Source organism: Bos grunniens, chromosome 12 (genome assembly GCF_055505025.1).
Source record: "Bos grunniens cultivar Pamir isolate PY7600 chromosome 12, Bosgru_T2T1.0, whole genome shotgun sequence".
NCBI lineage: Eukaryota > Metazoa > Chordata > Mammalia > Artiodactyla > Bovidae > Bos > Bos grunniens.
The window spans coordinates 2625445-2651545 of record NC_141176.1 but is presented as its reverse complement, the minus strand read 5'-3'; the positions used below and the strand labels follow the sequence as shown (position 1 = coordinate 2651545).

Sequence of the window (26101 nt, the reverse complement as noted above, 5' to 3'; positions counted from 1 at the left end):
CAGGTGATGCTGTTCATTTCTCTTTCATTTTGCTTTCGTGTACTGTTTATTTTCCAGGCAAGAATTTATACTTTTTGCTGTAAGACACTATGTTTTACTTACCAAAAATAATAATTTTCCACTAATGCCTAGGGAAATACAAAATTATTTTGCTAAAAATCAATATAAGGAGTTCTTGAGAGAGGAAAAAATATATTACTGGCCACATGTAACAAAGAAACAAATTTCAGATCTTAAACTTAGAAGGTCAATTTTAATACGTATAATATCCAGATCCAATTTATATTCCTCTGTCAGAGCACTATATCACCAATGCTGAATATAATTATAGCTTATTTTAAGCTTTCATTCTCACCCACTCTTAGCAAGGTGACTAAATATTAACACTTAAGATGAAGAGTTCTAGGGGAGAGTACAAGGCAATTAACATGCCCAGCAGGGCAAAACAAACACACCCACATCCCATTCAATAGTCTATCCACAAAATTTACACTATATTATACAGGCAGACAGGGAATTCAGGAACTAAATAATGCTCTGACTGTAAAACATACCAAACTTCAAAATACAAACAATTAATATGCATATTTTCTAGGAATTAACTTTTAAAGAAATTATGTACTTAAAACTATTCACCCCCCTCTAATATTAGATGAGATAATGAAGAAACAAAGTGAATAACCCATTCTCATAGTTATTTTAGCTACAATATATTAAAGGGGATAAAATGCTCAGAGAAAGTATTACAGATAAACTTAAAAGAAAAGCAGACTAACTGCAATGATGAAAAAATGAACCACCTTATACAAGAAACATGAGTTCTTTATCTTTAGATGAAACCGCAGGAAGAGAACTATGGATTTAAAATAATATATACCATTGGGTGAGCTTCCCAGGTGGTGCAGTGGCAAAGAATCCACCCGCTAATGCAGGAGACATAAAAGACACTTCCATCTCTGGATCAGGAAGATCCCTTGGAGTAGGAAATGGCAACCCACTCTAGTAGTCTTCCCTGGAAAATCCTATGGACAGAGTAACTGGTGGGCTACAGCTCAGGGGGTCACAAAGAGTTGGACGTGACTGAGCGACTGAACACATACACACATACCACTATGCGCTCCATTCAAAACTTGTCAACCATTAAAAGAAACAGACTGCAGAAAATGAAATAGCTTAAAACTATCAGATAGTTTAAGTGTTAGTAAGTAAATTTCTTAGTATCAAACGTATTTTTCTTTAGGAAAGCATTAACTAAATTATTCATTTCAAGTACAAACTAATTTGACAGCCAACATACATGGAAAGAAAAACTGTTACCACATTTCAGACCTTCCATTATTTGCTCCCATTCTAAATACTCGCCACTACTGCTCAATACTTCTCCACTACATCAGATCAATTCATAAACTTAATTATTAAGTTCATAATCTGCCCTTGATTCTATCAAGGTCATTCCTAGCTTCACTCACAAGGCTCCCCTCTACAGAATTGCCTCTTCTGTAACAAATGGAATGATCTCATCTTTCAAGGATCAATTCAAGTTTCCTTCTTGGTTCAGTTCAGTTTAGTTCAGTCGCTCAGTCGTGTCCGACTCTTTGTGACCCCATGAATTGCAGCACGCCAGGCCTCCCTGTCCATCACCAACTCCCGGAGTTCACCCAAACTCATGTGCATCGAGTCAGTGATGCCATCGGTGATGCCATCCAGCTGTCTCATCCTCTGTCATCCCCTTATTCTTCTGCCCCCAATCCCTCCCAGTAGCATCCTTCTTGTTTGAACTCTGGCTAATTTAAGTTTCTCCATTGGCTCAAAGAAGCAACAGTTAGACCCAGACAAGGGACTGGTTCAAAACTGGGAAAGGAGTATGACAAGGCTGTATATTGTTATGCTTCTTATTTAACTTATATGCAGAGTACATCATGCAAAATGCTGGGCTAGAGGAATCATAAGCTGGAATCAAGATTGTCAGGAGAAGTATCAACAATCTCAGATATGCAGATGATATCACCCTAATGGCAGAAAACGAAGAAGAACTAAAGAGCTTCTTGATAAAGGTGAAAGAGGACATCATGGCACCCTCATGATCATGAAGATCATGGCATCCAGTCCCATTACTTCATGGCAAATAGATGGGGAAAAAATGGATATAGTGATGGACTTTATTTTCTTGGGCTGCAAAATCACTGCAGACAGTGACTGCAGCCATGAAATTAAAAGATGCTTGTTCCTTAGAAGATGGGTATGACAAACCTAGACAGCATATTAAAAAGGAGAGACATCACGTTGCCAAGAAAGGTCTGTACAGTCAAAGCTATGGTTTTTTCAGCAGTCATGTTCAGATGTGAGAGTTGGACCATAAAGAAGTCTGAGCACTGAAGAACTGATGCTTTTGAACTGTGGTGTTGGAGAAGACTCCTGAGAGTCCCTTGGACTGCAAGGAGATCAAACCAGTCAATCCTTAAGGAGATCAGTCCTGAATATTCATTGGAAGGACAAATGCTAAGGCTGAAACTCCAATACTTTGGCCACCTAACATGAAGAGTCAACTCATTGGAAAAGACCCTGATGCTGAGAAAGGTTGAAGGCAGGAGGCGAAGGGGATGACAGATGAGATGGTTGGATGGCATCACAGACTATAGAGTCTGACCAGCTTTCACCTAAAAGTTTCACTGTGGGTCCCTTATTTTTTCTGGACTGATGACCTCTTTTGTTTCATTAACTTCTATTCTCTACGTCCTTCCCCAGTATGCCTCTTGGTACTGTGGGACCTCACCCAGGTAGATTAATACACCCTCTGCTGTACTCTAGGGGCATGTTATCCATACCACATACCTAAGAACTTACTGAGATCACACCTGATGGTACCATTTACTCTTTAATGTTTGTTAAGACATTCCTCTCCAGACGGACTCTCAGCAGTGTGAGAACCAGGAGAAGCACCTGCATCTCTTCTAGCTTTGTAACAGGAAGGTCCACAGAAACACGCAAATACCTGCCCTCGATCCTGAAGAACGAGCAAGCCAGGCTCATGTCACTTCCTTTCACGCTTGAATTTCCCTATTCTTTCATCACTATGCAGGTTTATTTAAGCTGCCTCTGATCTTCTCCTCTGAGCCGCACATTAAGGCTCTACAACAGTGGAACAGTTTGCCCACCTCGGAACTTCACAGCATGACAAAGGGAGCGCCATATCCACACGTAAGAGTGCAAAGGCTCAAAACAAGAGCAGCGGTAAAATTATATGAGTTTCGGATCTCTACAAGAGTGCTGTCCAACAGGGTAACCACAAGTAACAAGTGGATATTTAAATTTAAATTAATCAAAATTCAATGTTTCTTTTCTAAATTTTAACAAAATATTTTTCTTTTGTAATTATACATCTTTATAATTTTATAATTTTCTTTTATAAATTTTAACACACAAAGGATGTTTAACATATGAAAAGTATACCTGTTTCTTTCTGATGTACATTACCCTTTGTAATAAAAAAACTAGAAATATGCAGCAATATAAAACTGCATTTACTCTATATGGTTTTCTGAATCATGAAAATTGAAACTTCTTTCTCTTGCCTTTCTTTATGTACAATTACATATTTCTTTATGTACAGATATGTCAGGGAATACCAACACAAGGATCATCATACTTTAAATCCTTTACTTAATGCACACAGCAATATATTTTAACACATAGTAACAAGGCCAAAAAATTAGTCTCAGAACTAAACTATTTAATTTTCTTGTATGTAGGATACTAAGTAACTAGAAGCTTTAGTGCCTACAATACAATAATTTCCCACTAAAAATATTTATCTTTACCAAAGAAACCAAAGTATTCAGTAAATAACATCATACTGATAGCTGTTACAGATTTGAGACAGAAGGTTTACATTCTCTGAAAATGGAGACAGTTATCATTGGAAAGAAGTAATTTTCTTATATTTTGTCTCTAGATACATGAGAAATTGTTTCAGATTAATAGCAGTATTTTTCCCAAATTGTTATGGCATAAAACTTTTTGTAGTCTTCTAAACAGTAACCTGGAGAAGGCAATGGCACCCCACTCCAGTACTCTTGCCTGGAAAATCCCATGGATGGAGGAGCCTGGTGGGCTGCAGTCCATGGGGTCGTGAAGAGTCGGACAGGACTGAGCGACTTCACTTTCACTTTTCACTTTCCTGCATTGGAGAAAGAAATGGCAACCCACTCCAGTGTTCTTGCCTGGAGAATCCCAGGGACAGGAAGCCTGGTGGGCTGCTGTCTATGGGGTCGCACAGAGTCGGACACGACTGAAGTGACTTAGCAAAGAGCAACCTGATTTTACAAATAATTAGTTTTCATTCATACATTATTCCTTTTATGCCTAAATATCAAATTACTCTATTTTAAAAGCAAAATTTGAGACCCTATGTTATACTGTAACTGACTTAATATTTGAATAGGATTTTTTAAATTAATCTTGGCAATTCAAACAGCAATTTATATTTTATTTTAAAAAGACTGGGAGACATATTTTAAAATACATTGGCAGCACTTTATAATTCTAGGACTTTTCAGCTCATGTATAAATTGAGCTATATATGCTCTATTCACCTTGTGCAGAAAATACGTATTTCTCTGTTAAAAGCAATTACTCTATTTTCAACGTACTCTACTTTTATTGTTAACCTTGCCTTCAAAGTCAAAGCTTTAAGTACAGGCAAAGTTAACTTCACAACCAAATAATTATAATACATTTTAATATATCAATAAGCCAAAATCAAGCTACAGTATGAATGACAATACACAAAGGAGAAAGTCTCCCAACCACGGGGGCACACTGAGTCTTCCAGAGAGGCTCTCAGAAAAATGACACCAGCTTTGGACGGGCTGTGAATGCACTGGGAAGTAACAGCTTGCCCTTCAAAAATATCAAGTTAGTATGCACCTGAAAACATTAATAGCTATTTTCTTCCAGGGCATTTTTCATTAATATTTCATTCATTTCAACCACTTCAGAAAGAACAGCAAAATGGCCTAAAATTAGAGGTCATTTTCAACAAATATTTCTTTAATAAGCAATATTATCATAAAAGTTATGAATCCTGAATGATCATTTACACATAAATAATAAAAGACATATCCTAACATATATGGCAGTACCTAAAGAGGTAAAGAACAGTAACATCCTACCTTTCACTTTGACTTCTTATTGGAAAACAACCTGGAAAAATTGCTTCTAAGAGGTAAAAGTATGCACATCTGTGAGGAAAATTCCGTTTAAAAGAAACATGCACCTCACTAATATGTTCAACCTACCAAAGAGGATGTTTCCATGACTTCCAGGATGTGCCGTATTGGTGATTCCCTCATCCTGACTACAGGCAGCCCCAGTAAAGCTACCACAGACCACAGCTACAGCACGGCCTGTCACCCCAGCCTCTCCCTTCCTTTCTGGCTCTGGACATTGCTATGAAGCCCACTCCCTTAGCCATATACTGCTAAGGCAGCAGTCCCTGTGTAGGCAGCCTCCCTTAGGTCAGGGTCCCCAGCCAGCACCAGCAGAAGGTAAGCAGTGGGAGAGCCAGCAAGGCTTCATCTGTCTTTACAGCCACTCCCCAGGGCTCGAGTTACCACCTGAGCTCAGGGCTCCCACTGACTCTGTATTACAGTGAGCTGTTTAATCTTCTCACTACATACCACAATATAAGACTAATAGAAATAAACTGCACAACACATGTAATCATGTGAATCATGAATCATCCCCAAACCACTGCCTTCCCTCCATCCGTGGAAAAACTGTCTTCCATGACCAGTCCCTGGTGCCAAAAACGTTGAAGACCGCTGCCTTATATCACTCTTTGATTCTCTTTACATGAATATTCATTCATCCTTGGAGGTTTTAAAAAATACCCTTTAATCTTTCAGACTTTAATTCCTTATGTATTTTCACAGTCCTGAACATAACTTTGAGAACATAGCAACCATGTAATAAACATATCAAAGAAATGTTTGATATCTTTATGTATATATACAAAAACTCAGAAAAACCAAAGCATTTAAGCAGCACTATCTAGTAAAATACAACAGAAGCAGTACATACGTGTTGTCCAACATGGGAGTCATTAGCCACATGTGCCTCCTCAGCACTTGAAATGTTGCCTTTTTTCATTAAATTTTAATTAATAGCCATAAGATAGCTACTGTAGTGAACAGCATAGGAAAGAAAACACAGAGTCACCTGCATTGCATATCTTCCTGACGTAACTATGGAAGAGAAAGAGAGAAAAGGCAGGAAAAGGCAAGACAGGAAGACTACAAGAATGTACATCTCCAAGGAAAACGTTTACTTCTCTTGCCCATTTCAGAAATTATCACTGTGACTATCACTGTAAATCTGCACATATTGCTGATTTTTCTAAGGCTGGTTTTTTTCTTAAGAAACTTTATATTTCACGTCTTAATTTAAAATTCTGAAACATCATGAGAATGAAAACAAACTAGAGCATGTTATTAATAAGAATATTATCCACCCTCCCTCACTTCTACAGGGGGAGAGGTCTTCTTCTATATTTCCCAGAAAACAACATTAAGGCTTACTTCTGGCCACTCCTTTCATCTCCTTATTAGAATATTCCCCAAGAAGAACTGATTTATCAACCTGATGAAGTACACAAAACACACACGCACAGGACTCTGGCCGGCAGCTTCCTGGTCTTTCTAGCTACGGCAACACGGTAAATGATTCAGTGGAAAGAAGTTAAGAAGTACATTTCACCTTCAAGTCCCAGTTTTGTTTTTCACTCTATTTTCCAGCAGTACAGCTGATTTTGTTCCTTGCTCTTTTTCTGTATCTATTTTTTTTAACATAGTTCAGAAAACAAAAGTAAAAATGAAGTGTAATTAGTATTGCCGTAAAACCCAGTATTTTGCACATGTCAAAGAGGACAGCAGCTGCATTACAGGAAATTGAATAAATGGTAAAAGGTCTCTTTTTTGTGGGATTTAGGGATGAGTCATAAAGAAGGTTCTTGAGAGGCCAAACAAAAGAAAGATACTAAAAAAGGACTAAAGTAAATGCAGGACCTGAGAGAATGAAAAAAATTTTGACAGGAAAGCCTGCCTCAAACTTCATTTGCTCTGGGGCCAACATAAAGCCCTGGAAACCCAACATCTCCTTTGTGGGAGCTGAGCAGAGCGAATGAGACAAGAATTACAGCCTCAAGCCACCATCAAGCCTGAGACACACAAGGCTCTCAGAAGGCCACACCTTCAGTAGGAAAGAGACCAGCAATAGACAATCCAATAAAGAGGGACATCAAGGCAAATGTCTTCTGATAATTCATAACCCAACCTTGCATATGTATGTGGAGGGAAAAAGAAATCAATTTATTTTAAGGCAGCCCTCGGTCACTATGCACTCAGTAATAGAAAAACAAAAATTTCATTAGACTAATCATTTAGATTAATTCAAAATATCTTCAAAATAAATCTCAAAGAAGAAGCTCCAAGGAATAGGAGGACACATTCTAAACTTAAAAACACACAGACAATCGAGAAACAAGTAAAGCAGGAAAAAAAAAACCTCCAGGAGTAGGCCTAGGAAACCTTTATTTGCTGGAATTACAGTCAAAGAATATAAAATATGTAATATATTTAGAGAAATAATAAATAGGACAAAAGTAACAAAGCAAAAATTATGAATAAAGATACAGTTTACAGTTCAGTTCAGCTGCGCAGTCATGTCCGATTCTTTGTGACCCCCATGGACTGCAGCATGCCAGGCCTCCCTGTCCATCACCAACTCCCAGAGTTTACTCAAACTCATGTCCATTGAGTCAGAGAGGCCATCCAACCATCTATCTCATCCTCTGTCGTCACCTTTTCCACCCTCCTTCAATCTTTCCCAGCATCAGGGTCTTTTCCAATGAGTCAGTTATTCGCATCAGGTGGCCAAAGTATTAGGCATTTTAGCTTCAGTATCAGTCCTTCCAGTGAATATTCAGGACTGATCTCCTTTAGAAAGGACTGGTTGGATCTCCTTACAGTCCAAAGGATTCTCAAGAGTCTTCTCCAACATCACAGTTCAAAAGCAACAATTCTTCGGCACTTAGCTTTCTTTACAGTCCAACTCTCACATCCATAGATGACTACTGGAAACACCATAGCTTTGACTAGACGGACCTTTGTTGGCCAAGTAAAGTCTCTGCTTTTTAATATGCTGTCTAGGTTGGTCATTGCTTTTCTGCCAAGGAGCAAGCGTCTAGGGATGAAATTATAATGGAGTGGAAATTTAATATACAACATACAAATTAAACAGCAGATTAGACAATGGAAAAGAAAATAATTAGGAAACTAGAATATATTAACAGTACAGAGAAACAAACAGACAAAACTTCAAAGAGGTTAGGAAATAACACTACATGGAGTAAGAACGTAGAAAACATACAAAATGGGGAGGGCAGTCAATACTCAAAGAGTCAATGACTGATATTTTCACAGAATTTATTAAAGACACCATTCAACCCAGGAAACCAAAAAAAATCCCTAGTAAAAATAAAGAAGAAAAAAATCCACCTTGACACACAGGACAAACTAGAGAACATCAAAAACAAGATATAATAAAGCCAGAGAGAAAAGGCAGATTACCTAGAACAGAACGAGTTTTAGAGAAAGAACCTGCCTCTCAAAAAAGCAATGTAACAAAGAAGAAAAACGGTATCAATATCTTCAATTGACTAAGAAAAGATCAAATAATTTCATGCCCTTAGGAAAACTATTGTTCAAACAAGTAAAGGCAAAGAAATTCACTTTCAAACAAAAGAAAGCTTTACCACTGAAGTACTCTCACTAGGGAAATATAATGATATATTTGAAACAAAAATAAAGTTAGAAAAAAAGAATGATGAACCAAAACCAAATGATAAGTATGTGTATATAAACACATATAAATATTTATCTGCAGCATATATTAGTGGTGCGTGTGTGCATGCTACGTCTCTTCAGTTGTGTACAACTCTGTGGGATCCCTCGGACTGTAGCCCGCTAGGCTCCTCTGCCTGTAGGATTCTCCAGGCAAGAATACTGGAGTGGGTTGCCATGCCCTCATCCAGGGGACGTTCCAGAAGCAGGGATCGAACCCGTGTCTCTTGCACTGGCAGGCAGGTTCTTTACCAGTAGCATCACCTGGGAAGTATCTCAGTAGAAAAGACAGCTAATTTACAATATGAAAAAAGAAAAAATTAAAACATCACACAGAACTAGCATACAAATTAAGAGAAGATGATTGGTGTTGATGTATTTTAGGTTCAGAAGAAAAGATATTGCTTTCTTCTGTTCCTTAAAGTACATGCAAGCAGTTTCCTTTCTAAGTATGTGGATGTTAAACTTCTCTTCTATTTAAGATCAAAAAGAAAGTCTTCCAAATTAGTAAAAGAAGAAAAATAAAACGAGAAATTTTAAATCTATTAAAAGAATCTGAGCAAGAAGAAGAAAAAAAATACAGAGAAGAATAGGGGAATTACGAACAGAAGGAGGAAGAAGAGGACCACGGAAAAAGCAGCATAAGCTGAAATTCTGAAGGGAAACATCATATAAATTCCAATATATTTCTAAACTGACATGAATTACAAAGTCAACACAGGATTATCAGACAAGATTTTTTTTAAAAAAGTATTCATATACTACTTAAAGGAATGCTTTAAATAGGAATAGTAAAGGAAAGATTATACCCATTTGAAATCAGAGTTCCAAAGAACAGCAAGGAGAGATAAGAAAGCCTTCCTCAGCTATCAGTGAAAGAAACACAGGAAAACAACAGACTGGGGAAGACCAGAGATTTCTTCAAGGAAATCAGAGATACCAAGGGAACTTTCCATGCAAAGATGGGCTCGATAAAGGACAGAAATGGTATGGACCTGACAGAAGCAGAAGATATTAAGAAGAGGTGGCAAGAACACACAGAAGAACTATACAAAAAAGATCTTTATGACCCAGATAATCATGGTGTGATCACTCACCTAGAGCCGGAAATCCTGGAATGAGAAGCCAAGTGGGCCTTAGGAAGCATCATTACAAACAAAGCTAGTGGATATGAAATTCTAGTTGAGCTGTTTCAAATCCTAAAAGATAATGCTGTGAAAGTGCATTAATGCTGTGAACTTCCAGAAGTTCAAGCTGGATTTAGAAAAGGCAGACGAATCAAAGATGAAATTGCCAGCATCCACTGGATCATCAAAAAAGCAACAGAGTTCCAGAAAAACATCTACTTCTGCTTTACGGACTATGCCAACGCCTTTGACTGTGTGGATCACAACATACTGTGGAAAATTCTTCAAGAGATGAGACTAACAGACCACCTGATCTGTCTCCTCAGAAATGTGCATGCAGGTCAAGAACCAACAGTTAGAACTGGACTGGTTCTAACAGACTAGAACAGGCTGGTTCCAAATCCGGAAAGGAGTATTGTCAAGGCTGTATATTGTCACCCTGCTTATTTAATTTATATGCATCATGAGAAAAACTGGGCTGGATGAAGCACAAGCTGGAATTAAGATTGCTGGGAGAAAAATGTCAATAACCTCAGATATGCCGATGATACCACCCTTATGGCATAAAGTGAAGAACTAGAGAGCCTCTTGCTGAAAGTGAAAGAGGAGAGTGAAAAAGTTGGCTTAAAGCTCAACATTCAGAAAACTAAGGTCAAGGCATCTGGTCCCAACACTTCATGGCAAATAGATGGGGAAACACTAGAAACAGTGACAGACTTTATTTGGGGAGGCTCCAAAATCAATGCAGATGCTGGCTGCAGCCATGAAATAAAAGATGCTTGCTCTTTGGAAGAAAACTTATGACCAACCTAGACAGCATATTAAAAAGCAGAGACATTACTTTGCCAACAAAGGTCCATCTAATTAAAGCTATGGTTTTTCCAGCAGTTATGTATGGATGTGAGAGTTGGACTATAAAGAAAGCTGAGCACCAAAGAATTGATGCTTTTGAACTGTGGTGTTGGGAAGACCTGGTCTGAGGGAGATCCAACCAATCCATCCTAAAGGAGATCAGTCCTGCGTGTTCATTGGAAGGACTGAAACTCCAATACTTTGGCCACCTGACGCGAAGAACTGAGTCATTGGAAAAGGCCCTGAAGGTGGGAAAGATTGAAGGTGGGAGAAGGGGACGACCAAGGATGAGACGATTGGATGGCATCACCGACTCAATGGACATGGGTTTGGGTAGACTCTGGGAGTTGGCAATGGACAGGGAGGCCTGGTGTGCTGTGGTCCACAGGGTCACAAAGAGTCAGACACGATAGAGCAACTGAACTGAACTGATAGCATTTAAAATATAAGAAAAAGGTATGAAAAATGCTTGTTATGAAATGTGAGTAGCTGTACACAACAGCTATAAATACATAAAAACTGAGAGGAAAATGAAAGTCTTCAAAGAAAACACAGAAGATGATGCCATTTAAGTACTTAATTTTAGATCATTTTAGATCAAAAGATCTAAAAACCAAGAAGAATATCAGGGACACATACATGATTATCTACAATGCAAAGAAAGAAATGATAAATCCAAAATTCAAGTGATCTGAATTGAGGAGGGGGGCATGGAAGCTTCAAAGTCATAGGCAACATTCTGCAGGTTAGCCTCATCAGTAGCCTCATCAGTGAAAAGTGGGTATTTGTGTCACTGTAGCCTTTCTAATGTTAAACATTTTATACAAATAATTTTTATAATAAGTCAAGCTATCAGTAACTTCAAATTTGGGTCTTGACTTCTTTTCTTCAGATCAGGCTGACAAGAAGGAATATAGTGATCTCATCACTCACCACAAGCTCTTCCATCTCTGTTCTCACACATGCGGCGCACGGCACAAAACATTCAGCAATTCCAAAAGTGAGTTCTCCTACCAGTTTTGTGTTTTCAAGCCCAGAAATGCAGAAAACCTACATTCCAAACATACTGATTAAATGGAATAATGACACACACAGACTGCTTACCTGCTTTTCAGTAAACATGTGCTTACTCACTCAGTCATCTGACTCTTTGCAACCCCATGGACTGCAGCCCGCCAGGCTCCTCTGTCCATGGGATTCTCCAGGCAAGAACACTGGAGTGGGTTGCCATGCCCTCCTCCAGGGGATCTTCCCAACCCAGGGATCAAACCAGGTCTCCCTCATTGCTGGCAGATTCTTTACCAGCTGAGCTACCAACTTACATCTTATGAAAAAATTTCCTAAAGTGATTTTCTCAAAGTTTCAGTTATTAACTTAATCAAACCTAGTTCCAAAATCTTGTTACCAATCTTCTAACCAAATGGTATCTTGTAAAATAGTAACAGTAAACTTCAAAATGTACACATTAACTGTGAATAAAAGAAACTAACTGAAACTAACTGAAACTGAAATTAAAAAATTTAAAAAAAAAAGAAAAAAAAAAAAAAGAAACTAATGCCTAAAAGTCACAAAACACAAAGATCCAAGAAGACTGCTGTTCCTGAGACAGAAGTCTTTTTCTTGACAGCCACGTCAAACTGGGCAAATGAAGATGCATTCTATAATTTGCTACTTGCAAAGATGAGTACGGACTAAAATGCACATCAATCATAATGATACTAGTATCTACTTTTTACATCTTTACATCCATATATTTGAAAGTGTAAAGATAGTTGTTGACTCATCTTTTAGTGGACATCAACTAAAACGTTATAAAGGAACTGTCTTTAAGCTCAAAATTGTACTTAAGAATGTTGAATAATCAATAAAACTTCAAACAGAAGAACTATGTGATCTTCAAATCAACTCTTCATAAAACAAAGCAAATAATTTGGTATTTTAAACACTAGTTTACACTTAATTCCCTATCCAGATAGTCAAAGGATAACATATTTCATAATCACTAGGCAGAGTTTCAGAGGTTGATGAATGGCTCTAAAATATTGCATATCAGGGATGGGGCGCCAGGGTGGGGCGGGGGGTTTGCTCCTAATTTTTCCTTGATTTCTGATTTAAATAAATCTTGATCCAAAACCATTATTAATCAGTTCACTTGCTTACTTTACTTTTCAACTGTATTCACAGACATTAAAAAATTTAACTCTGATTTTCTCAGTAATACTACAGATCTAATAATAATCTCAAAAGCTTACAAAAAGTTAGAATTCCTTCTCTCTTGAAATTTAATCACATAATGTATTAAAAAGAAAATATGAAAAATTGATTTTATCGGCTAACTGCATCATAACTGCAAAGTCCAAAGATTTGATCAGAGACACAGATTCACATTGCACATGTTCAGCTCAGTTTCTCCTCTCATTGGAGCACTGGGCACAGAAATGTTCCTGAGTACCTCAGTTTCCTTCTACATGAAGCACCATGATTTCAGAAACATTTCCCTAATAATATGGTTTTCTATTCTTTCCAGTCAAAAATACTATTTCATAGGAAACAAATACTTGTGACTTCCTGATAATATATTCTAGAACTGGCCAGTCTCAAGGAAATAATTCCACAAACTTTTATTTTTGAAACAAGATTCAAATGAAACATACAGCATCATCTCCCAGTGCCTTTAGGTAGAATCACAGGAAATACTAAATCCATTGTAATATGCTTGAATTCACACAGACAGTCCTCTCACAGCTTTTTTCTCTAACATGTTCAAATACTTAAAATAAGAAGATGAGGTAATGGCAGAGTCTACTTCTAATTACATTGAAATTCTGTGATTATCTCCAGTGTCAGGTGGCTGGAGATAAACTGAAAATGAGTATAGCTCCTCAGTTGACCCCAACATATCCTTTTCCTACATTTAAACTCTACAGGAACAGGGCCTGGACCTACTCTGCTGTTTATTCAAGCCACGCGTCTAAGATGGTACTTAGAAAACAGCAGGTGCTCATCAACATTTTTTAAATGAAAACATTTAACAGTACAGATTAAACTGGAAACCAGAACTCTTCATATATGACTACACCTGTCAAATAAATATTAAGACATGAAGTCCCTGGTCTCACGCCCACCATTAATTTACACCCTAGCTGCTGCTGCTGCTGCTAAGTCACTTCAGTCATGTCCGACCCTGTGTGACCCCATAGAGGGCAGCCCCCCAGGCTCCTCTGTCCACAGGATTCCCCAGGCAAGAGTACTGGAGTGGGTTGCCATTTCCTTCTCCTTATACCCTAGAGAATAGACTAAAATGGTAAAATATGGAAAAATAAAGATAAAGTTGAAATAATAGAGATTCTTTGCTCACTCTTCATACTCCTTAGTTAAACCTCACTCTCATGTCTCTCAGCAGGTAGGGTCTTTTTATTTTAAAAATTATACTGTCAAGGATTTTTATCTTACTGTAGCCAAAATTAAGAAATATCCAGAATATCAGAATATCAAAAAAATTATTTTACATATCATTAACCTCCAAATATAGTTTGTCATTCTGGCCCTCTGGCCCTTTATCTACATTTTATACACACATACACATATATATGCATATAGAGAGAAGACTAGAATATATTTTTATATATATATATATATATTTACATAGAAATAAGCATTCATTTATTATACAAATAAGAAATCAAAACTAACCTACCTTCAACTCTTACAGCTTGGAAATTCTATGACTGCTCATTTTATAAGAACCCCTATTTAAAATTTTTCAAGACTATGCTGGGCTAAAAAATCTAAAAATTGGTTTATCAAGGAACCTACTGTAGTATGGCTAGATACAGGGCACCTAGTGAAATCTGGATTTCTGAAAATAACAAATAATTTCTTAGTGTAAGTATGTCTAAAATCCAGATATTGCCAGGCATCCTATATATTTATTTGCTAAACTTCACAACACTAACCTATGGGCTCCTATAAAGATACCCCTTCCAATAAAAGAAAAAAAACAGTTATTGGCATTTCTTGCTATGTCAAACAGGAATGAGCCAGTATATACACAATGCCAAAATTCAGAGTGAAACTCAACCACATTAAATCAATAGTTTCTGATCATGATTAATTCTCTTTTGAAAAATAGCTTAAGTTTTTTAAAATTCTAAGGGAAAAAAGGCATGATTTTTTTAAAGCTATATATTACTCAGTAATAAACACAATAAGTATATTGAGACTATATTTCCACACGCATATAAATATTATGTATTCAATTGTTGCCTTGAGAAATTGTTGAGATAGACCAGCTATTTATTCACAGGCACCATGAAGTATAAAAGTGACAAATCATAGCATCTGTTTAATTCAGTAACATGCCCTCATGTTCAGATAGACAAATTACCTCACAGGATTACTTGTCAAAGACACGCGGAGGGACTCCAGGTATGTGAAGAGTCTCTCATCCGCAGACCCCATCTTCAGTTCATAGATGAATTCCTGAGGTGAGATCTGTCGATTACTCTTAAGACTTCCCTGAAAAATAAGTTAAAAAAACTGAATTCATGCTGTGTGAAGATTATTAAAATAGTTACAACTGCATTAATCGCACCTTTCACATTAACAGCAATATTTCGAGAGAATGATTTCCTTACTTCTGCCCATAAATCTATAAATTCATAATCCATGGTATCCATGAAACATAGCAACATATCATCAACAGGTTTTCAAATTATAAAATAATGGCCTTGTCAAATCCAGACTATCACAGAAAACAAAGGAAATATCCAAAAATATACCAATGTGTTTTAGGAACATGCAAAATAAAATCAAACCTCAATATAAGAATAACTCCATTAAAATAAATATTCTAAGCAATACAGAAAAAGTTGTAAATCATTAAGCACCTAGTTCAAGGCATTACAGACACAGAGATTATCAATACCTAAGTCTGGAAGGAGAAACCCAAGCAAAAAAAAAAAACAGTACTTTTCAGTGCAGTCTAATTCCTCTAGCGCTAATTCACGTCTAACTCTGCAACCCCATGGACTCCTCCCACCAGTCTCCTCTGTCCATGGAAATCTCCAGGCAAGAACACTGGACTGAGTAGCCATTCCCTTCTCCAGGGGATTCTTCCTGACCCAGGAATCAAACCTGGATCTCCTGCATTGCAGGTAGATTCTTTACCATCTGAGCCACAAGGGAAGCTCCTAATTTCTCTAACATGACACCAAAGGCTCAAAGGAAGAAGAGCCAACTTGGCAGAGAGAAAAGGGAAGAAGCAAAGGGAAAAGTAAAGAAGAGTTAAGGAGGCAAAAACTTAGTCAAGAATACCTTTCAGACAAAAATATAACACATGAGCACACCCCCAAAAAATATACGAAAGCACATACAATTGAAAATGAGAGGCCAGGTCGTAGAGCAGTAGAGCACGACTCCACAAACAGCTCATCACACCAGCAGCAGTATGAAACTCAGATGAGAAGAGCTGGTGTTCACTCATTATTCAACACACGTTAATTCCCTAGTAAGTGCCAGTCAATGTCCTAAGTGCTGAAAAAAGACCAGTGAACAAGAGACAAAAATCGCTACCTGCACAGAACTTTACTCTCCACAGGGAAGGGTAAAGAAAGACAGACAGTAACTGAAAAGTAATTATAATACATCCAAATGTAGATAGTGTTAAGTGCTACAGAGGAAAAAAAAAGTAATAGGAGGAATAAGCAGCATAGGAAGTGGGGTGAATTTCAAACAGGGTGGTCAAAGAAGTCTCCCAGAGAAGACTCTTAAGGACTCAAACTTGAATGTTAGAATCAAAGTCTGAAGGATGTGAGAGCTTGAACCTTGTAGAAGTCTGGAAAGAGATCTGTGATGGAGAGGACTGGAGGCCTTATAGGCCACCAAAGAACTTGGACTTCCACTCTGAGATCCGAAGCATCAGAAGCAGAAAGACCTGTTGAACAGGTGTACGTGTATGGTCCAGATGGACCACATGAGAATGTCCATCTAACAGATGGACGTCTAAACATGAGGATGTCCAACCAACAATAAACTTCAGAATTCTATTTAAATTACAGATTATAAATCCAAGGGGAAGGAAAGGTTCTGTACATGTCCAAAAGTAGATTCGTTGGGATGGTAGGAAATTAGATGTATTTTTCCCATTTCTTTTTCATTTTTTTGCTACACTGTTGCACAAGGAAACATTCCCATAAAGCAAAACAAATTAGCCCTGGTAAACAGGTGATATTCATAGTCAGCAAGTCCTAATTTACTAAAGAAAATTTCAGGGCAAAATCTCAAAGAACAAATGATAAAATAAAAATGAAATGGTGAGAAAACTTAAAATATCAGATTTTTAAATTAGTGACTATGCTATCTCTCATTAAAAAGAGAATATATTCAACTTGTACCAGTATATCATTTATCCATCTCTTTGCTTTAAATTATGAATCTGCTTCTTATTCAACACAGAAAATTTGGAAAACAGAAAAACAAAGAAAAAGTGTCTAAAAATAACTATTAGTTTGATATTTCTATGTCTTAAGTATTTTTTATCCTACATTATATATAATATATAAACTTTCATACTTATAAAAATATATGATATTTTATCAGTGAGTAATATTTAAAGAACATAGTCCAGTATTAACACTTAATTCCCAAAGAAAATTATTTTCTTTCTGCCTACAGACTGTTATTAACACACTGTGCTGTGTGCTGTGCTTAGCTGCTCAGTTGCATCCGACTCTTTGTGACCCCACGGACTGTCATCTGTCAGGCTCCTCTGTCCACGGGGATTCTCCAGGCAAGAATACTGGAGTGGACTGCCATGCCTTTTTCCATGATTAACATACTACCACTTACCTAATTTACACCATTATTAATGAGCATTTAGTTTGATTGTATCGTAAATTTTTTCAAGGTTCTGATGTAGGCTGCCAGGCCAATAATTTTATCCAAATATATATCAACAGAGGTTAAACTAGATAATCTTTTGTAGTCCTTTCTGAATTTATTATTGAAAAGAATTACAACTTTGGTAGAATCAAAATAAACCAAGACTGAATAGATGAATGGTTTCCTTCAACAATACTTAGGTAAACTCCAGTATTTAAAGAAAATACTTCTAAAATATAAGAATAACAGCAATAAGTGCATTTGGATTAAAAGTGATATAAAGGTATTTTTTAAAATAAGTAAAAAGCCACCTGCCCACCTCTTAATCCTATCTCACAAAGACAGCCACTTTTAAGTCCCTGAACAGTTTCTTCTGAGAGCTACTTAATATATGTAAATTATGTGCTTATTCTGATATATTTAAACTTGTAATCTTTCAATATTACCTTGGACTTCTGTTATAAAATATATAAAATATAAAGACTTAAAAATATAAAGACTTATAAAAACATTAGAATTTCTACTCTCCCTCCCTCTGGCTGGAGAAAGCAATGGCACCCCACTCCAGTACTCTTGCCTGGAAAATCCCATGGACAGAGGAGCCTGGTAGGCTGCAGTCCATGGGGTCACAAAGAGTCGGACACGACTGAGCGACTTCACTTTCACTTTTCACTTTCATGCACTGGAGAAGGAAATGGCAACCCACTCCAGTGTTCTTGCCTGGAGAATCCCAGGGACAGGGGAGCCTGGTGGGCTGCCATCTATGGGGTCGCACAGAGTCGGACGCGACTGAAGCGACTTAGCAGCAGCTCCCTCTGGCTACAGTTATAAGTAAATTAAATTGAACCAAATGATGCCAATCCATGAAATGAGAGCTAGCTGAATTCACATTCTATGGGATCCTCACAACAAAGTTCCTAGAGAGATGAGCACAGGCATCCAAAAACCTTAACAATGCTTTAATTTGCTTTAGGGACACAGAATAGGGCACTCAATGAACAGAATGTCTCCATTCATAAAGTCTTCCAACTACTATAATTTCCTGTTAGCCAAATCAACATGTTGGCTGCCCCTAAAACTGGGAATATGAGAAGCAATGTCAGCTCCCATCATTCTATTCAGGAACATAGCAAGGTCAATAATAACAACAGCACACACACAGATTAGAAAGGAAGAGTAGACCTGTCTATAAGCAAACAAGATGATTATCTACAGGAATTTACCAAAGTCATAGAACAAAACTCAACATAGAAAAATAATTCTTATTTCTAAATACTATCAGCAATTGGAAAACAAAACTTTTAAATAAACCATTTCTAATAACATCAAAAAATACAAAATCATTAAGAAAAATTTTAACAGAAGAAGAGAACTATCTATACATTAAAAACTATAACACTGTGGAGACAAGATGACCTAAATAAATGAAAATGTTATACCATGTTCATGGATCAGATGACTCAATCTCCAGAAATCCATTAAGAAAAACAGCTTTTGAAAAATAATCTACAAAGTCAATATAATAACCATCAACATCCCAGCAAGCTTTTTTGAAGAAATTGAGAAGCAGTTTCTAAAATTAATATGGACATGCAGGGAACCTACAACAGAGTAATTTTGAAAAAAATAAAATTGGGGACATTTCATCTGATTTCAAGATTTACTGAAATGCTACAGTAATCAAAGTAGAATTAACAGAACGAAGTATAGAAATATACTTGAATCTATGTAATGAATGATTCTCACAAAGATCTCAATGCAATTCAATCGGGTATTAACAATCTTTTCAATAATTGGTGCTGGAATAACCAAACATCCATATGAAAGAATGTGAGCCTAAAAAAGCTAAAATTAAAAAATGTCTAGAAGAAAACATAGTGAAAACCTTCACTATCCTGGGGAAAGCAAAGATTCCTTAGCATACAAAAGGCACTAACTATAAAATTGGATTTCATCAAAATGTAAATCTTCCACTTCTCAAAAGACTCTTTTATTAAGACAGTTTCATTAAAAGGAAATGTAAGCCACAGATTGAGAAAACACTGCAATACATGGCAAGAACTATGCAGAGTCTAATATTCTACTCTATATACGAGCTAAATTAGCCTGTTACTGCTTCACGAGTACTGAGAGAAAACTTAAGACTTCTGAGTTAGTGACAAAAGGACTCTGTCACACATGTTGGTTCCCCAACCCAAACAAAGTCCCAAACGGATGATGCAGGGATCGCTGATGATGGATGTCTACACATACAAGGGATCGTATTCAATATCACAAGAGAAGAACCCTGAGCTTAGGGTAATCACCACTTCTACAGTGAACAAGCCCATTAATTATCCACAGAGATATAACTTCATCTCTAAGGTTGTAAAAGTGAAAGTTGCTCAGGCCGACTCTTTGAGACCCAGTGGATTATACAGTCCATGGAATTCTCCAGGCCAGAATACTGAAGTGGGTAGACTTTCCCTTCTCCAGGGTATCCTCCCAACCCAGAGATCAAACCCAGGTCTCCCACATTGCAGGCAGATTCTTTACCAGATGAGCCACAAGGGAAATCCTCTCTAAGGTGATCTCTAAGGTTGATTCACTGTAAACACAATCCTGAAAAATGATCTGGATAAACAATCCTCAGGCCTTGCACTGCTGGCATAACCAGAAAGAATATACAGGAATATCTAGGGTCCACAGGAGACTTCATCTCCTAATATAAATATATCTCATAAAAGATTTCTATTCAGACCATTTAATAAACTCCTACAACTCAACAGTAATAAGAAAAGCAGTCCAATTAAAAACATGAATAAAAGACTTCACAAGAGACGATATATGAATGGGCAATAAGCACAAGAAATAGTATTCAGGATCATTTGTAATCGGAATTGCAAAACAAAACAAGAAGCAAAATAATCCTACACCCCTCCTAGAATGGTGAGGGTGTGAAGCACCTGGAATGCTTCCACACAACTAGTGGGGACGTGAAATGGCACCAGCACTTTACAAAACAGTTAGAGATTTCTTTTAAAGTTAAATACATACTGACTCAGCAAGTAGACAGTGAGTTATTAAGCAGGAGAGGAAAAAATTCCCTGTGACATTCAGAACAGCTTTATTCACAAAAGCCAAAGACTGGGAACAATGCAAATACTCATCAGCAAGGTGTTGTATAGCCATACAGTGGAGTGTGTGCAAGCATGCTCAGTATCGGACTCTGCGACCCCACGGACTGTATCCCACCCGGGTCCTCTGTGCATGGGATTCTCCAGGCAAAAATACTGGAGTGGGTTGCTATGCCCTCCTCCAGGGAATCTTCTTGACCCCGGGATTGAACCCGCATCGCCTGCGTCTCCTGCACTGAGGCAGATTTTCTGTGGGTACAGAGCCACCTGGGAAGCCCATACACTGGAATACTATGAAACAGTAAAAAAAAAGTTCACTACATAGTGCAACAAGATAGATGAACACAAAAACTATGCTGAGTTAAAGAAGTCAAACAAACAAATAGAACACAGTGTATGTTTCCCTTTATAGGAAAGACCAAGAGCAACCTGTCAGTGTTTCCTCTGGGGCCACGGTGACTGAAGACAAGAAAGCAGAGCTGTTCACTATCACCAGTGCGCCTGGGTAGAGAACGAGGGGTTACAGACAGCATCTGAAACGGAGCAGTACACAGGCTTTTCCAACAGACGCTGGCCCAAAGAGAATAAACTTACTGGCAAAAGAGAATTCTCTATTTGAACCACATCCAGTCTGTCCAGTCTGAACCCTCCGCTTCCGCACTGTCGTAAGGCACTCCCCGCCTCAGCGCGCTCACCTCGACACCACACTGCACGCCTGCACGGGCTCCCCCGGCATCAGTAGCACCTCGCCGAAACTACCGTACCAGGACCCGGCTTCTCTAAGCCACGCAAACTGAGTCCTTGCCCTTATCTATGGATTTCTTTTTCAAAACACTCACCACTCTGTACTAAACTAACTTTCAGTTCAGTTCAGTTCAGTCACTCAGTTGCGTCCGACTCTTTGCGACCCCATGAATCACAGCACGCCAGGCCTCCCTGTCCATCACCATCTCCAGGAGTTCACTCAAACTCACGTCCATCATGTCGGTGATGCCATCCAGCCATCTCATCCTCTGTCGTCCCCTTTTCCTCCTGCCCCCAGTCAATCCCTCCCAGCATCAGAGTCTTTTCCAATGAGTCAACTCTTCGCATGAGGTAGACAAAGTACTGGGGTTTCCAGCTTTAGCATCATTCCTTCCAAAGAACACCCAGGGCTGATCTCCTTCAGAATGGACTGGCTGGATCTCCTTGCAGTCCAAGGAACTCTCAAGAGTCTTCTCCAACACCACAGTTCAAAAGCATCAATTTTTCGGAGCTCAGCTTTCTTCACAGTCCAACTCTCACATCCATATATGACCACTGGGAAAACCATAGCCATGACTAGACGGACTTTAGGGGCTTCCAACTGCCCCCAGGCACCAAGGCACCAGACACCAGCCAGCAGACAACCCTGAGCTCCCCAGGGTAGGTGCGTCCTACGCCAGCCAAGCCCAGCAGGTCACCCTCTGCTGCCACGCCATTCAGCACACTGCACGCAGCACACCACCAGGTGCCACAGGGTTTTAGTGGGTGTCACTCCTGCCTTTCTCTGCACAAGCCTTCCTGGACCAGAAGATGCCCCAGGCAAAAAAAAGAACCAGCGGCCTTGGCGTGGGAAGAGGGGAGACTGAATTCCTTAAGATTTGCCAATTCTGTGACCTTGGGTACGTCATCTATTTTCTTAGACTATTCCCTCCTTTCTTTAAAAAACACTGTAGAGACTTCTAGACAGGGGGTTGCAAAGATGAAGAGCCAAGTGGAGTGTGTTACAGGCGAGAGAAAGCCGCCTGAGAGCTATGATTTCCGTTTTTCGAGCGTGAGTGCAGAGACTGTGGCCCTCTACAAAGCTCACTCAGAAGCCCTGGAGAGCCCAGAGCAGAATCTGGTCGTCCTGACTCTGCCACACTGCACCTCCACTCTGGCCGAGCTGTGAGCTCAGTGACGCAGAATGGCATCTGTCTGCGTAGAAGCTCTCATGAGATTTCAGAGGAGAACATGCCTGAGGTTGGAAATCTATCTCAGAATGCCACTGTATCAGATCAGAATAAAGGTTTTCCCAAATCTGTTTTACCAAGAAGGAAACAGCAGCCCACTGCAGTATTCCTGCCTGGAGAATCGCATGGACAGAGGAGCCTGGTGGGCTGCAGTCCAGGGGGCTGCAAAGACTCAGACACAACTGCAACTAGGATGCGCATACAAGCCCATTCGCCCTAATTCTGTGGAACATCCGCTCTCCCTTTTGCAGATCCCATCCCTGCCCTCTGCTCTGCTCTGTCCTGTCCCTGCACGACACAGCTTCCCAGGCTTCCAGAGCATCTGCCTTCAGGTGTGGGTTTGGCCAACGGGAGTCAAAGGCAGGAGACTGGAGGTAGAAGGGAGGGAAAAGCTGGGTGCTTTCTCTTTCCCTGTCCTGTGTGAGCTCTGGCACGTCTCCAGAAGCACACAGGCTCCCCTGCAGCCCCAGCTCCTATAGGATATGCTGCACGGTTCCAGCTCCCACAGGATGCTGCTTCCCCAGGCTCCATTAACGTCACCTCCTCCATCTGTCCCTCCAGATTAGGAGTGTGGGCAGCTCCTTGTTTCTGCTAACCTCTAGGTTGTCTCATTGTCCTCTCTTGGGTTTCCCAGTCCTTTCATCACCTCTGTCACAGTGTCACCAACACCCAGCATTAAATTCTGTGCTTTACATACTTGGAGAGGTTCTTCTTTGCCTGGCTGGACCCCAAGTGATGCACTAGAATTATATATAATACACCAGTATTACACCAGGCAGTTTGTAGACATTATTTCTTACACCTCAGAAGTCTTAGGTGATAGGCTGCATTGTTTCCATTTTCAAGAGCAGGAAGTTGAGCCTTAAGTCTAAGGTAATACAGCATGGATCCTATTTCATCAAATCTAGCATGAGCACTTTCCCCTATATTTTAATATCTTTGAAGCAGAGGTGCTTTTTTTTTCTAATAGACATCAATGTGAAGTTTTAGGACTATCAAGAAAGTATAAGATGGCCCTTCTGATACTCAGATAGTGATGATACTAGCAGAACATAAACCATTGCTGGTTTTTTTAAAAAAAAACAGGAGAAGAAACAGACCCAAAATGGAGTCTCTGCCCCCAGGACAGCAAACCAAGACTTGATTGCAGTTTCAATCTTTCCAGGGATGTGACCTATAAACAGGCAAATCTGAAATTTTCTGATAAGCACTAGTGAGGCAATCTGCCCAGAAGACCTGCTTCTGTCCCCTTTCCCCTGAAAAGAAGAGATGACTGGGACTGAAAAAGTTCTTTCTTTTGCTGAAAACTTCCCTACACACCACTCCTTCCTTCTGTAAACACCTTCCATTTTGTACAGTTCCTCGGAGTGCTTTTCTATTTATTAGATGGGATGCTGAATTAATGAATAAAGCCAAATAAATCTTTTTAAAAACTAACTTTAACTACTATTTATTACTTAAACGATATATTGAGTACCTACTATGTACCAGACATTGTTTGTATCATGTGGATACAGTGGTGAAATAAAAGTCAACAATGACTCCCAGATACTAGGCATGAGCCAACTGTAGTGCTAACTACCTAGATGGGGAAGACAGAAGAAAAAGAATGAGTAGTAGGGGAAACAGCTATTTAAGAATCATAGGTCTGAGCAAATGACATTTTTTTCTTTCTAAGAAAATAAAACCTAGGGACTCCCTTGGTAGTCCAGTGGTTAAGAGTCTACCTTGCAACTCAGGGGACGCGGATTCAATCCCTGGTCAGAGAACTAAGCTTCCACACGCCACAGAGCAACGAAGCCTGTATGCCGCAACTAGAGAAACCTAGTGGTGCAACAAAAATCCAAAGTGCCACAGCTGAGATTCAATGCAGCCAAATAACTAAATAAATATTTTTTTTAAAAGAAGAAGAAAAGAAAATCTGAGAAGAGAGCAAAATGAAGAAAGGAAAGGAGCACAGGCATTCTGGGAGAAGGGTCCTTCAAACAAACAGAAGAGCAAATTAAAGCACTAAGGCAGGAGGGAACTTGGCATATCTAAAGGACAGCAAGGAAATTCATCTGAATCCCAGTCAGGGTGGCAAAGACTTATAGATGACAGGGACAGATAAAACAGGCACGGGATTGACAAAACACACCCCACAGCCAAATGTTTTCATATGATTTCAACGAAGAATGGTTTTCACGTTTCTAAAAGCTTGCAATACAGAAGAGGAAGAGGAAGATAAGACAGAAGAAGAGCAGCAGCAGAAGCCACTGGAGACCATACATAACACACAAGCCTGAACTGTTTCAGATCTGGCCTCTTAAGAAAGCTTCCTGGTCCCAGACAGTCTTATAAACCATGGTAGAGACTTTAGGTTTTATTCAGAATAGACGGAAAAACATTTGAGAGTACCAGGAATAGAAATTGTGAGACGTAATAAACATTTTTAGAAGATTATTCTAGCTACAGTGTGGCACACAGAGGCAAAACATGAAACAAGGAAACGAATTAGAATCTGTCTTTTCCATCCTCTGGTCAAGAGTTGAAAGCAGACTAATATCCAGTGCCAGTGATGGAAGGCATAGATTTGCTCAGTATGAAGGAAGATCAGATTAGAATTACAGGCAGTCTGAATGGGAGGGGTGAGGTGTGAAAGAATGAAAACACAAAGATGATGAGAAAGCTATAGGTGTCAACAACTAAGTGAATGGTGTCACCACCTACTGATAACTATCACCTTGATAAGAGCAGCTTCGGTGGTGGACTAGAGATAAGCCAGATCAGAAGTTCAAGGGACAAAGCAAGAAGAATGGGAAACTTTTCTGAGAAGATTCTGTAAATTAGAGCAAAGAATCAGGAAAACTAGCTAGAAGGGAACCCCTGTGGCGTGATACCGGGGATGAGGGGAAAACCACATCCTGTTTGCATACTGATGGGAATAACCCAAGCAGACAGGAAGAAACTGGTAGATGCAAAGGATAGGTACTGATGCAGGAAGACAAAAAAGTAAACAATAACAACCAAAATCCTTAAGAAGGTTTTTCAAGATGTGACCTACCTACAAGAGGAAGGATTGACCTTACGCAGTAGCAAGGAAACTGCACTCTAAAAAGAGCAAAAGCAAAACCAAAGGGAACACATTGAGGTAGATTGTCAGATCTGCTGATTAGGAAGTAAGGTAGGGCAGTTCTATTCTGATTACATCGACAGTCTCAGTGACAGAAGCAGCAATACAATCAGCTAAAAGTCAGGGTGCAGAGCTGCAG

General features: G+C 38.9%; 1 protein-coding gene across 14 annotated transcripts in view; it reads right to left on the bottom strand.

The window, feature by feature from the left end:
• DIAPH3 (diaphanous related formin 3) overlaps positions 1-26101 on the bottom strand; it is a 560663-nt gene that overhangs the window by 412373 nt on the left and 122189 nt on the right. For all 14 annotated transcript variants that reach the window (XM_086328449.1, XM_086328451.1, XM_086328462.1 and 11 more), the window contains one exon: positions 15267-15397. In XM_086328449.1, the coding sequence (XP_086184575.1) occupies positions 15267-15397 (131 nt within the window). The remainder of the gene's footprint in view (positions 1-15266; positions 15398-26101) is intronic.